Raw genomic sequence first — 14,388 nt, 5'->3', positions numbered from 1 at the left:
TATGAAAAATCATTCAAATGTGTTAACTTTTGAAAATTGACTTTGTGGTAGGCGGGAGAACAATGCTATCGTTCGCAGTTCTTTGTGTGTGCCCGAGTGCCTAGCATTGTATTGCAACAGTAATCAGTGGCCCACATCTTTATATGTGTTTGTCTTTATCATTTTCACGTCCATCAGAACGTCTCTGTGAGTGGAGTGCATTTAATCTTATAGACTATGATCACCATCCAGGGTGATCTGTGACAGAGAAACATCTATGCATTGGGGAAGGGGGGGGGGGGGGAATAAGAAAATCTAAATTGTGGATAGAAGCAAACTGCACGGCTCTGGATGACCTGGTTAGTTTGATCAGCTTCAGCAAATATTGCATAAAAATACCATCCTGATCCAATCTTTAAAAAACCGTTTGGTTGCCCTCTCCCCACCAACTGGCTAAAAATGGCTGGACTTGAAACTTTTTTTTACCTCCAGGAAACTATTTTTCTGCATTCCGGAAAATAGATTTTGAAAAATTCAGCATTGATGTTGAAATTTTCCGAGAAAAAAATGTCCCACCTACTTACCCACCCAGTTTTTTTCGTCCCGAGTCAGGAAAGGGCAAACAAACATTATTTTAAAGTTGGCCTTATACAGTGCATGTTAACAAGTGTATATATTTAAAATTCTAGCGTAAATTGGGATTGTTTCTTTCTATTTTGTTGTACAACAAACTGTTTTATACTTATATACAAGTATGTCATTACTTTTAACATGCTTTTTTCTTGAAAGGATGTAAAGTTATACCTGTTCTTTTACTTATATTATGATTTGTTACAAGATATAATTAAAAATTGTTTTCATTTGACACTGATGTTACTTTACATACCTACATATCTACTTTACAACCTATTCATAAGAAACAAGAGGCCCATGGGCCACATTGCTCATCTGAGTACCTTTGGCCCTGCTGTTTTTCACCAGATTTCCCCCTTGTTATACTCATTGTGACCCCACCCTATCGGGGGGGGGGGGGGGGGGGAGGGGGGGGAGGATTTGAACAATTTAGAAGCTACACTACCCCAAGATGCTTTTACATAAGTTTCAACTTTTCTGGCCATGGTTCTTTAGGAGAAGATTCTAAAAGATTTTTCTCTATATATTTCAATGTAAAATTTTGATTCCCTATTGTGGCCCCACCCTACCTCCGGGGTCATGAATTGAACAATTTTATAATGTATACTACCCCTGGATGCTTACACTTAAGTTTCAGCTATTCTTGCCTAGTGGTTCTTGAGGAGAAGATTTTTCCTATATTGTTAGCTCTTCTGAGCCAAGGGTTTAAAGAGCTAATGCTATGGCCATTTGTGCAGCGTGCGTAAACTTTTTAGAAAATTGGCCATATCTCAAGAACCCCTTAGTCAATTTTTTTCAAATTTGTCACAGAATATCCTTGGCCCAAGGGCTTTCATTTATACTAAAACTAGGGATGTGTTCCTTAAACAAGGGGAGATAATTAAGGAAATAAAATCAAAAGTAGTGGTTGCTAAAAAATCTGATGAAGAACCACTGGGCAGATTATCACCAAACTTACATACAAGGATGAGGATATGTTATTAATTAAAAATTATTCAAGGCATCACCCTGGGGCAAAGGGCGTGGTCTCAAGGTCACTTCAAAGTTGCCCAAAATATATGTTTTAATCTTTGATATTTTGCTCCTATAAGACTGAGGATCATCAAATCTTGTCAGTTGATGCATCTTAGGACCTCATATCATGTTGACTCAAAAGTAGGTCATGGTGACCTACTGTTTGAATTTTTGCAGGTATTCATTTTCATTTTAAATTTGATGCTTAACTTGGATACTTTGAAGCCTTTGATCATCAAAACTTGTCAGTTTATGCATCATGGGACCTTGAAGTGTGTTAACTAAAAAGTAGGTCACTGAGACCTACTTTCTGAATTTTATGGCTAATCATTTTCTAAACATTAAAGGTCATTATTTCAGATACTAAGAGGTTTAGAATCATCAAACCTTTTGAGTTGATGCACCTATGGGCCTTAGAACAGATTTATCAAAATTTAGTTCACAGTGACCTACTTTTGGAATTTTACAGGTATTCATTTTCAAAGTTTTACTTTTTAAGCATATTTTGGACACTTTGAAGCATAGGATCTTTGTCAGTTGATGCATCTTGAGTCCTTGAAGTGTATCAACCAAAAAGTAGGTCACCTTGACCTACTTTTACAATTTCATGGCTTAATTTAAATATTTCAGATACTAATTGGCTTAGAATCATCAAACTTTGTCAGTTGATGGCTTTTTCAGTTACAAATTGGCTTAGAATCCTCAAACTTCGTCAGTTGATGCATCTTGAGTCCTAGGAGTGTATCAACAAAAAAGTAGGTCACTGTGACCTACTTTTGCAATTTCATGGCTTAATTTGAATATTTCAGGTACTACCTGGCTTGGAATTATCAAACTTTGCCAGTTGATGCATCTTGGGTACCTGGAGCATGTCAACCAAAAAGTAGGTTTACCTGACCATAAAAGTAGGTCACAATGAAGTACATTTGGAATTTGATTGCTATTTCAAATACTAATTGGCTTAGAATCATCAAATTTTGTCAGTTGATGCATTTTGGGTGCTTGGAGTGTACTGACCAAAAAGTAGGTCTCTGTGACCTACTTTTGCAATTTCATGGCTGTTTCAGAGACTACTTGGCTTAGAATCATCAAACTTTGTCAGTTGATGCATCTTGAGTCTTCAAAGTGTATCAACCAAAAAGTAGGTCACCATGACCTACTTTTGGAATTTCATGTCTTAACTTGAAGATTTCAGATACAAATTGGCTTGGAATTATCAAACTGTGTCAGTTGATGCATCTTGAGTCCTCAAAGTGTGTCAACCAAAAGGTCACTGTGACCTTCTTTTGGAATTTGATTGCCATTTCAGATACTAATTGGCTTAGAATCATCAAATTTTGTCAGTTGATGCATCTTGAGTCCTCTGAGTTTATCAACCAAAAAGTAGGTCATTGTGACCTACTTTTGCAACTTCATTGCTAAATTTAAAAATATTTCAGATACTAATTGGCTTGGAGATATTAAACTTCGTCAGTTGTTGCCATGCTGACCTACTTTTGGGTTTATCCTTATATATAGGTTACCAAGAGGCTTAAAACAGATTATAGGTTGTACAATTTTCAGAAGAGTGATTCTAGGTCTATTTATTTATTTTGACATACATGCATCTTGTGCTGGCTTCCATGATATAAATTTCCATTACCTGCACTGTGGTTAATCTCAATCAATTCCTTTACTGTCGAACACCACCGAATGCAAGATAACATTTAGCTGATCCCACCCACAGTGTGATGTAAGCGGTCCAATATCTCATCGAAAGGTCCATTATCTCACTTTGTGGTCAAACATCGATTTTTTTATGACTGCTCAGTAAAACATTGGAATTGTTAGAATTTTTTTTAGTATAGATTTATGTAGGAACCAATTTTTAAAGGTAAAACAAATAATATCCATGCTTAATAGAGTATGTTCTCCATACAAAGATTTTTCTGTCAACAGCCTTATAACAAGAGGTCCATGGGCCACATTGCTCACCTGAGTAACTTTGGCCATGCTGTTCTTTACCAGATTTCCCCCCTTGTAATACCTATTGTGACCCGCTCTATCCCCGGGGGTCATGATTTGAACAATTTAGAATCTAAACTACCTCAGGATGCTTCCAAATAAGTTTCAGCTTTATTGGTCCAGTGGTTCTTGAAAAGAAGATTTTTAAAGATTTTTCTTATATAATTCAATGTAAAACTTGGATTCCCTATTGTGGCCTCGCCCTACCCCCGAGGGTCATGATTTGAACAATTTAGAATCTACACTACCTCAGGATGCTTTCACATAAGTTTCAGATTTTCTGGCCCAGTGGTACTTGAGAAGAAGATTTTTTAAGATTTTTTCCTATATATTTCAATGTAAAACTTGGATTCCCTATTGTGGCCCCGTCCTACCTCCAGGGGTCATGATTTGAACAATTTAGATTCTACACTTCCCCAGGAATGCTTCCATATAAGTTTCAGATTTTCTGGCCCAGTGGTTCTTGAGAAGAAGATTTTTAAAGATTTTTCTTAAATATTTCAATGTAAAACCTGGATTCCCTATTGTGGCCTCGCCCTACCCCCAGGGCCCATGATTTGAGCAATTTATAATCTACACTACCCCAGGATGCTTCCATATAAGTTTCAGCTTTTCTGGCCCAGTGGTTCTTGAGAAGAAGATTTTTCAAGATTTTTCTTATATATTTCAATGTACAACTTGGATTCCCTATTGTGGCCCTGCCCTACCCCCGGGGGTCATGATGTTAACAATTTAGAATTTACACTATCCCAGGATGCTTCCACATAAGTTTCAGCTTTTCTGGCCTAGTGGTTCTTGAGAAGAAGATTTTTTAATGACCCCACCCTATTTTTGTCTTTTCTTGATTATCTCCTCTTGTAAGGGGACTTGGCCCTTTATTTTAACAATTTACACTCCCCTTCACCCAAGGATACTTTGTGTACTAATTTGGTTAAAATTGGCCCAGTGCTTCTTGAGAAGAAGTTGAAAATGTGAAAAGTTTACAGACGGACGGACAGACGACGGACAACGGGTGATCAGAAAAGCTCACTTGAGCTTTCAGCTCAGGTGAGCTAAAAAGGAAGCAAATCTGAACATTTCTTACTTTATTTGCACAACATATTAAATTTTTTTCACATTGTAAGTCAATATATAATTCAAATTTTTCATACAATAAATAATCTAAATTTGCCATACAAAAGACATAAGTTTCTTGTATAAGTGAAGAAAATATAAATCAAAAAAAAAAATTGTCAAAAACATGAGATGAATATACTAGTATTGATACACTGAAGATTTTCCTTCTTAAGTATCGCACCCATTTTGGCTTCATTGAATCAGAGAAAGTGAACCAAAGTATGAAATGCCAAACGTATGTTACGGAGAACTACACTACATTGAGTATACAAGCACTTAATTAGTGGAGGTACATAGGTAATGACTTCTTAGAGTCTCAACAATTACTTCAGTCCCAAGAGTTCCACCTCAAAGACTAGCGTGGCATTGGGAGGTATAGTGCTCTGTGTTAAGAAAAATCAAATTCAGAAGTAAGAATATACTTGTATTAGGCCTAAAATAATATATCGCTTGTTTGCAGTTGTCTAGACATCCACTAAAGAAGCACAAACCCATTTTTTTTCCAAGCTATTTATCTTAAGAAGTGTATTTTTAAAAAGATTTTAATGTTTAAATTCCCTGTTAAAAAAGATAGAAAACTTCATATCATTTAAAATTGTTCTTTTTGTATGCAAGGGATGCTTAGATGGGGGGAAATCCCTAGAAGTCATAATCCAATAAAAACCCCAAAACTTGAATTAAGGAATAAAAACTAACTACTTCCACTCACCCACTCTAAAAGTTCCCCTGGATTAGCAAGAACAAACAGAAATATTTTTTAAGCTTGGCCTTAATACTTCTCCATCACAATCAATATAAACGTAAAAATATTTAAAGAATTATAAAAGGATATACTCCGCCAACACCACTAGAACCATAGGCATAATCTGGTGAACAAGTAAGGATGGCTTTCTCTCCAACACTCATCTGAAACAAAACCAAATACACTCTGTACGTGTACATGTTCGTCAATGCATTCTGTATCTATTAATAATACCAATCTCAACTATGGCCCATGGACCATAATGCCCACCTGACAAACATACCTCTTCTTGACAGAAAATATACCCCTTACCCTGGACATTTTTTGTAAATCTTTAACAATTGCTATCAAGTCCTTGTTACTCAGGAATTGTACAAATATTTATATGGTAAACTTTAACCCGTTATATTGTGACCCTACCCTTGCTCAAAAGGGCATAACTTTTGGAGAAAAGGTATCTAATTGATTCAGGTGTTAAAAAGAAAAAGCTGATTACAGCAAATGTTCCAAAGTTAACATAAAATGCAAATTGCAAGAAGACAGACAAAACCAGACACTGTATATACCCCATTAAACACGAGTACTTAATATCACAAAATTACTCAAAGATGTCAAACTATGTAAAAATGAATTCATGAGTGGACTACTGATCTAGAGTTTTTGCATGTACTTAATTAGCAATATGAAAATAAAAGTGCATAATTATGTTTCAATAATTAAGGAACCTACAGCACCTTTAGGTCATCTGACTAACTTCTGTGACCTAAAAATTAGTAAGCCTATCATGTCCTGGTATATGTAACTCTTGTCACAAGAAAGTAAAAAGTTTATACATCAATGTGCCATCTTCAAAGTAAATTGTACTTAATGTGTTGCATCTGATGCCAAAGTTCAACTTGCATTAATGGAAATTTTCTGTAAGCATTGCATCTCTGGTATTAAACTCAAAATACTGTTGCATGTTTGCTTTTAGTTCTAGAGATATCTTACTTGAAGCTATATACCCCACCATAAGTAATGGACACTACAATTCAAAATGATTAACTTTCATATATGTTATCATGAAAAGATGTATTTTTCAAAGTGAAGAGAGTACAGGATTATACTAAAAGCTTGCATTGGCTTACACATTTGAAATCATGTTCCTTTAAAGTCTTTGGCAAGGAAGTCTTATATTTTTTTTTTTCAATTATCGCTATTTGTCTCTTTTGTCTTTATCTCAATTTATCCTTAGGTTTCATATTATTAGCCTTGCTAGAATCAGCTTTTTAGAGTTTCACTATACAATGTACTTTCTTGTTCATTTTCTTTGCACAAACAATCTTTAGCCAATTAAGCAAACCTGAAATTACAAGAAAATTACACTCAATTATGCCTAAAGGTTATTTAGAGTCCCTTACTTTAAAATATCAATTAAATGTATTTATTTTTGTTACGGTAAATCTAAGATAGGGTCATAGATGCTTAGAATTAACTGATTTCATTTGTTTTTTTTTTTAATTTATCAATCAATAGTTAGTTTTCCTATGACATATTTTGCCACGGAGTTATTCCCCTTGGCCGCCATCTTGTAGGTCAAAGTAGTGAATTTCCTCTTTGAGCAACCAATCTTAAACATGTACGCCAGAAATATATGGGAAAAAATATTTACAATATTGAAATTATGAATTGAAAGAGGCTTTAACAAACGTATATTCATAAGAAAAATAGCGTCATCTTCACCTCAGTGCCCAGTATAACAAATTGAACTTGGTTGAATAATGAAGGGATCTTGGAATGTTGACCTACAATATGGCCGCCATGGGGAAATAACTCTCACTTAAATCACCTCAATGGAAAACCATCTATTGGGGTAGATATAAGACAACAGTGATTAATTCTTGGTTTTGCAGCCCATAGGTCATAAATACTATTTTGTGTATCTTGAATGTTACATTTTGTTGATAAAATTTTAAAGATTATAATACTATAATTTTCATTGTGTGTTCATAGGATTCATGGAGCAATCACTTCACCTTTTTTGATGTTAGGTGACGTGACAACCTGACTCCCAACCGGAACCTAATAGCTTTTTCACAGTTCTAAATATCTTTCAGTTCTATAGATTTTCCTACTTAAAAATTGAATAACTATAGAAAGACATGCTACTTTTTTCTAAAATATTTCTTTTGTGGCACAAAGGATATTAGTGAGATCTGAAAAATCAATGTTAAGTGATCAGGCATGGAAACTGCATATTCCAAAGGGACAACGTCAATGCGATAAGTGGGGTATTGGTGTATCAAAGTTGATCATCAAAAATGTCAATCCTTCCATTCTAACAAATCTACTACCATTTGAACACTTTGGTCCTAGATACGTGTAGGTAATCCCCCGCAGCACCTAAAAAAAATTCTAGTCTCTTTCGCGAATTTTCCTGTCTGCAGACATAATTTTTTTATAGGTCGGTGCTCCAAGACATTCAATGAAGTTGCCATTCTTGACTTTGTTTTTACGCATTGATCATCTATAATTAATGATAAAACAGTCACAACTCCTACAATTTTATTCAAAATTTCGCCAAATGTCATTACAAGAATACTGTGGTGACAAGTGATATATCGTAAATCTTTATGCGCTACAACAGCGCAACAACACTGCAATTTTTAATTTCGGAAAAAAAATTCTATGTAATGTAAACTCGTGAAAAAGTGCCATGCTCTATGAAGCATGTTTTATCTAAATAATATATGAGTAACTGTTTATTTTTTAAAGATTGTCTTAAAACACAAAATCATTGCATATTTATTGGAAAGTATATATAGTTTTTATCTGCAGAATTTTACTGATTTCATGCAAGTAGCACGCTCACAATAAAACTTGCCTGTGAACCTTTCTAACAACCCTCGTATGTTCAGTAAGTCTTGACTAAGTGAAAACAAATCTCTAATACAGTAATGGACACTTCAAGGTAAAAGACACTACAAAACACAGCATCAATGGCAATTTCTTATAAATGTGTGAAAATAAATGATATTTTGTGATTCTGCAAGTTGATGTATTGTCTTCTTATTGCAAAAGCTAAAGAAATGTTTGGATGCATTCTGGGAAATTACAAGGGACACTATACGATTTTTGCAGTTTTTCTTAAAAAAAAAAAAAAAAAAGATACATTATTATATGCATATGAAATGTACAATGGTATATATAAAAGTTAGTAAAACTACAGTATAAAACAAACAAGAAATCTGTGAGCCAATGCTCACTAGTAATACCCCCGCTCAGATGTGAATACACACTCTGATGTGAATATACACAAGTTCAGTTACGGACAGACACAGGGGTGAACAGGAAGTTGACATCAGATTCATACAAAAATGAATCCCACCATATGGCATGCCTAAACAAAGAGCATGCTAAAATTTCAAGCATCTGTGATGAGTAGTTGCTGAGAAAACTGCAACGAAAATTTGTTATGTATGGTACGGACAGAAGCAAGGAAAAACAGGAAGTTGGCCACGGATTCGTACAAAAATGAATCCCACCATATGGCATGCCGAAACAAAAAGTGTGCTAAATTTTCAATCATCTATGATGAGTAGTTGCTTAGAAAACTATGACGAAAAATTTGTTACGGACAGACAGACAGCTAGACACACACACACAGAGACAGACACACAAGGATAAAACAGTACACCCCCCTCTCCTTCAGAGCGGGGGTATAACTATTCAGAGGAAAAAAAGGTACAAATAAACAATCTGTAAATTCTATAGTTACATGTATGTTCCAATTGCATAAAAATAAAACTGCATAACGAAGACACATTTACATTAATATAGAGTCCCATTCCTATACTATTTGATTAATTTTGATCAGTTTAAAGCATATGATGAGGAAATTTCTACACAGCTTGAATGTCATACTATGATAAATCAATTCTTTTATTTTTATTTGGCAACTAAACCAAATTTGTGCATAGCATGATATAAAATCTTCATTTTTTAAAACCCTTATTTCAGTGCTCATCAGTATAGACATTGTTAATATGTATCATTTCTCTCATTAGATCTCCAAAACTGCTGAATTCAAATATAATCTATTCTTGAAGTATTTTAAATTTCTTTGAATCAAGAACTTAAATATTATATAACACTAGGTCACCTGAATTAGCATAGATACTGTGAAAATGTCATGACATTTAAAACAAAATTGGAAATTTTACCAGTGGTGAATGAATTATGGAACAAAAAAGGTGCCAAGTAATTTTATACATACCGTCATGACCCCTTCATCCCAACCTGAAAAATCAAAATAAAAAAAATGTCATTATTTTCATATATTCTTGCACACCTTTCACATAGCTGGTATAGAGCTTCCTTTATTCTTAAGCTTAAAAAAAAAAAAGAAATACACATAAAGGCTAAAAGATCAGGTAAGTTGAAAATCAGTTTAAAATGACTTACCTTTGATAACCTGACTCTGTCCAATCCTAAATTCAAAAGGTTTGCCTCTGTCTTTTGAAGAATCAAATTTTTTACCATTGGTCAGTGTTCCTTAAGCAAAATATGAATAAAGATGAATGTATTGGGTAACACTGTATTTACTAAAGTTAATGTATTTAATCAATATCATCTTAATAAAAACTCAGTTGTCCAGAAACATGTAATTTGACCCCCCCCCCCCCCCCCCCCCCCTTTAATCCAAACAATAGTTCTGTTAATTCAGAATGAAAATTTTTCAGGTAAGTTGTTGATTACTCTATGTGTACATAAACTGGCAATGCTTATTCAAAATTTAGCGCAATCACTGGGTATGGAGTTGTTGGCAAAATCATGAATTAGCACTATACATGTCCGTGCTGTATATTGTATTTTTAAATGATTTCTTAGTGGTATTCATGAATTAGCGCATCGTTGTCTGCGCCAAAGCCGCTAAAATATGAAGCCCGCTTCTTTAAGTACACATGCAGTATTTTTCTGCCTGTCTGATCACGTTCCACATGCCTATATCCACTACTGATATTCAAAATTCACCGACTTATTAAAGACAAGAGTTCAAAAATGCATAAGCAAAATTGATGATCAGCTAAATCATACCTGTGTAATGAACAACTACTGTCTGTCCTGCTTTGGGAAAAGTCTTTCCTATGAAAAAAAATTACCAAGTATTATTAAATAAGCCAGAAAAAAATGCTGCACTACATCAGGGGTGGATTCAGCAATTTTTGAAAAAAGAAGGGGGAGGAGATTCCAGGGTGGTGACCCCCAACACTCAAACATAGAATCATAAACAAAGAGAGGGAAAAAACTCATGCCTACTTCCTTTCATAGGTGCGGATCCAGGATTTTTTTTCGAAGAGGGGGGAGGAGGAAATGCACAAGAACTCTTCTAACAAATGTCAGACGAGGAAAATTCTTTTACAAACACAAAACAAACAAAAAAGTAACTTGCAAAAACCCCTTGTGGGGGGAGGGGAGGAGGTTTAATTAATGTAGACACTTTCCTAAAGGATGTATGTCAGTCATTTTTATGGAAGTCCTCAAAATATCCATCAAAATATGCATAATTTTTTTGCCCACTAACCCTCAACCCCCCCTTTCTTCTCCTTACACTCATCAGTGTAAGGAGTAGTCCGAAATATCTGGCATTTTCCTGGCTTTTTTACGATTTGATATTTTACATGCCAGGAAAATGTCAGAACCAGCGCCAATACGAAAACTGGGAATTCGCCGCCTCCAACAGGAGGCGGCATTCTCGGGTTGATTTTCAAAACTTGCGAACCGAATTAAATGTCAAATTCACAACTTATCAATATTACAATACTTTTAGTACTCACCAACATCGTTTTTTTGGTTCGTTTGTAAAACATACAATCCGATGAAAACATTTCATCTGACAGTCGAGATTTGTTTTCATTTCATGCATTTCAAAATCTTGCAATTCCTGTATCGAAATGTGGAGTGGTGTTTTCTTTTCATCGATATTAGTGAGTACTAGAAGCATTGTGCTACTGATAAATTGTGAGTTCGGCATTTAATTCGTTTTGCAAGTATCAAAAATCAACTCCAGTTGCAGATGCTAAAATTTCCAGTTTTCCTGATGACGCCGGTTCTGACGTTTTCCTGGCACATAAATATCAAAATCGTAAAAAAAAGCCTGGAAAACGTCGGATATTTCGGACTATGTGAGGAGAAGGGGGTGTTTTTTAATCAGACTGACCACCCCTTATTACTGTTGAACTTCAGTATCTTGAACACTGATATCTCGAATACCATGGATATGTCGAGGTGAATTAAAAGTCCCAAATGCTTATTCCTAAAGTATTTTACCCTCGGTATCTTGGATCCTCCGATATCTCGAAGTATTTTCTCAGTCCCATGGCATTTGAGATAAGAAGTTCTCTGAAATTTTATTTTCTCTAAATAGTTATTTCTTGAGAACATGTGATCATGCAAAGCTGTGACAATTTGCTTTTCTTACGTTTGGGTAAGAATTCACGTGGTTACGGGTTGTATAGCTACCGCTCAAATCACTGTATTCCCCCAAAAAATAAAAATAAAAAATAATAAAATAAAAAAATAAAAAACTTCGCAAATCAAATGCCCTCTAAATACATGATATCCTCTTAGGGACATATATAGGAAATTTGTTAAGGAGCCGGTACTCTGATAAAACTCATGTATGAAATTTTGAAACTAGGGCAAACCTTTTATGCACAGGTAAAGTTGATTTACATGCTGAATAATAATCTCATGGAAGTTTTACTTGGTACGGAGCTAATTTTGGAAGCAAAATAACAAAGACTTCATAAAGATCTTGCTACAACTTGCTACAAATCGTTTGTGATCCACCTACACAAGAAACACGTGCAACTAAATCGAGATACGGAACTCGATAAATTCATTGTTATTTGGTTTCGCTTCCGAGTCTTTGCACATTAGTCCATTTCATTTATAACTTACCATCTCCCTCTGCTAAAACCTGTTTTTCTACACCCATAGTTTCTGACTAGTATAGAAGAAACAACCCGTTGTCTAGCGATGCGTTGTCTTCGCTGAAGGCTCAACTGTTGACCTACTTTTCGAACGGGGAATGGATACCGGAAAATTTACAGGTTCAATCCGGATATAAACGGAAAGTTTCGGAAGTTTTTGTACAACTCGGCCTATGACTCAGCTTTTCTGATCAAATTAAGTTTGTCCGTCTTTATCATCTTTTTCTTTTCTGCGTATTTACTCTTCCAAGATGTAGGGTCGAAAGGTATTTAAAAAGATGTGCTGCTAGAATGGAATGGTGTCAAACAAAACGAACCCAACTTCAGTTCATGAATTTTAAATGTTTCATTTGGTAGAAAGGATAAATGCACTTAAACACTTAATTAAGGACATGCAAAATTTCGACAAAATAAACTTGCAAAACAAACATTTTTCTTTTAATTGCAAGAATGGTCAACATCCAATCTACAACTTTATGTAATTACATTAAATAAAAGTGTATTTACGAAGTTCTAATCTGTTTTCAAAGACAGGGGTCATCACAATTTCTTGAGGACGCCCACTTTTTTAATGACCTTAAATAGTCAGCGCATGTTTGTCTATTGTTCTCCGTTTGATAGTAGTTGCATATTTGCATTAATAATGATGTGTCAAAAGGAGATTAATAGACAAACATGCGCTCATGGTTAAAAAAAACAAAAACAAACAAAAAAAAAAAACAAAACAAAACCTTACTTTTTCTTATATTCGCTCTCACTGTTGTAACCAAAATTGTAATTTACCATGTGACTTCTTACCTTAGGTAACTTTGTGGATACTTTTCTTCATGTAACTCGTAAGATAGCATGCTTGTGCTAACTATAGGACATTACGTGTGTTCGAATACGTTAAATCGTCTGGCATTGATTTAAAATCTGCTTTTACTACATGGGCGCGTGCTCATATTATTAATTTCGTTTTGAAACCCTTGTCAGTAGTGTACTTGGGCCATACAGAATCGAGATGGCAATGGGAAAGAGTGATCACGCCCCCCCCCCCCCCCCCACATGTCATTGTTATTTATCTAGTCTAAGTTTAGACCCATTCTGACAATGTTAGCTCCACCTCTCATGCATACCTAAGGCCTGTTCAACTGTGCGAGCGCTTGCGAACATTTCTGTTGGAAGGATAAGGAATTTTGGCGAGCGCTCGCAGGGAAGGTAAGCATAAGTTCTCAATATTTGGAAAGCAGTAAGGAAAGAAAACATAGAACCATTTTATTGTAGTATCACAGTCTAAAATCATTTCAACATTTAAAGGCTGATGTGCCAGTACATTGACAAAAAATTAAATGTGTAAATTTTACTCTAATTTTTGCATGTACTTAATCACTAATATGTGTACCCTAATGGAACAATACTTTTATCAAAAATAGAAACGTAATTTGGAAGAAATAGATCTTTATTTTGGGTAGGGGTACCAATGTTTGTATCCAGTTTTCATTGAATTTTGGCCCCGCCCAACTCTTTGAAGCCCTTAAAATATAAGGACGTACATTTTTCTCCTTTGGCTGGTCACTGTATTTTATTGAAAGGGGATGGGCGAACATACATGTAGCGTGCAGAAAGCATATAGCTTTAGATATATAAAAATCATGTTCAATTTGTGAATTCAGTATTTAGAGTAAAGTTCTCATTATTGAAATTTATGAAATTATGGTAAACAGAAGTTTTCTGAGGGAAATTTTCTCGGCAAAATTTATTCTTTTATTAAAAAAATAATGTGGTATTCGTGGGGTTCGAACCCTAGCAATAAAAATCCTGAGTATCATTTTCTTTCGAGACACGCTAACCACAAGAGTACACAAGTCCTGATGAACAGTGGCATTTAAATCATGTTTGTGATATACCCTTGACTTAATTTCTCGAAAAGATGCGAATGATGTG

General features: G+C 34.9%; 1 protein-coding gene across 1 annotated transcript in view; it reads right to left on the bottom strand.

Annotated features, from left to right (window-relative positions):
- Window positions 1–4,700: 4,700 nt before the first annotated feature.
- Window positions 4,701–14,388, bottom strand: part of LOC133199571 (peptidyl-prolyl cis-trans isomerase FKBP1A-like) — a 159,183-nt gene continuing 149,495 nt past the window's right edge. Inside the window, exons 2-7 of the mRNA XM_061335388.1 lie at window positions 12,431–12,515; window positions 10,565–10,612; window positions 9,932–10,021; window positions 9,744–9,766; window positions 5,574–5,652; window positions 4,701–5,119 (exon numbers count right to left, since the gene is read on the bottom strand). Coding sequence (XP_061191372.1) covers window positions 5,070–5,119; window positions 5,574–5,652; window positions 9,744–9,766; window positions 9,932–10,021; window positions 10,565–10,612; window positions 12,431–12,467 — 327 coding nt within the window. The 5' untranslated portion in view covers window positions 12,468–12,515 and the 3' untranslated portion in view covers window positions 4,701–5,069. The remainder of the gene's footprint in view (window positions 5,120–5,573; window positions 5,653–9,743; window positions 9,767–9,931; window positions 10,022–10,564; window positions 10,613–12,430; window positions 12,516–14,388) is intronic.

The sequence above is a fragment of the Saccostrea echinata genome, unplaced genomic scaffold (assembly GCF_033153115.1).
Source record: "Saccostrea echinata isolate AGI-Se365-2 ecotype Australia unplaced genomic scaffold, CSIRO_AGI_Sech_v1 ptg000034l, whole genome shotgun sequence".
Classification (NCBI taxonomy): Eukaryota; Metazoa; Mollusca; class Bivalvia; order Ostreida; family Ostreidae; genus Saccostrea; species Saccostrea echinata.
The sequence above is the reverse complement of the archived record's forward strand: the minus strand, read 5'-3'. Positions and strand labels throughout refer to the sequence as shown.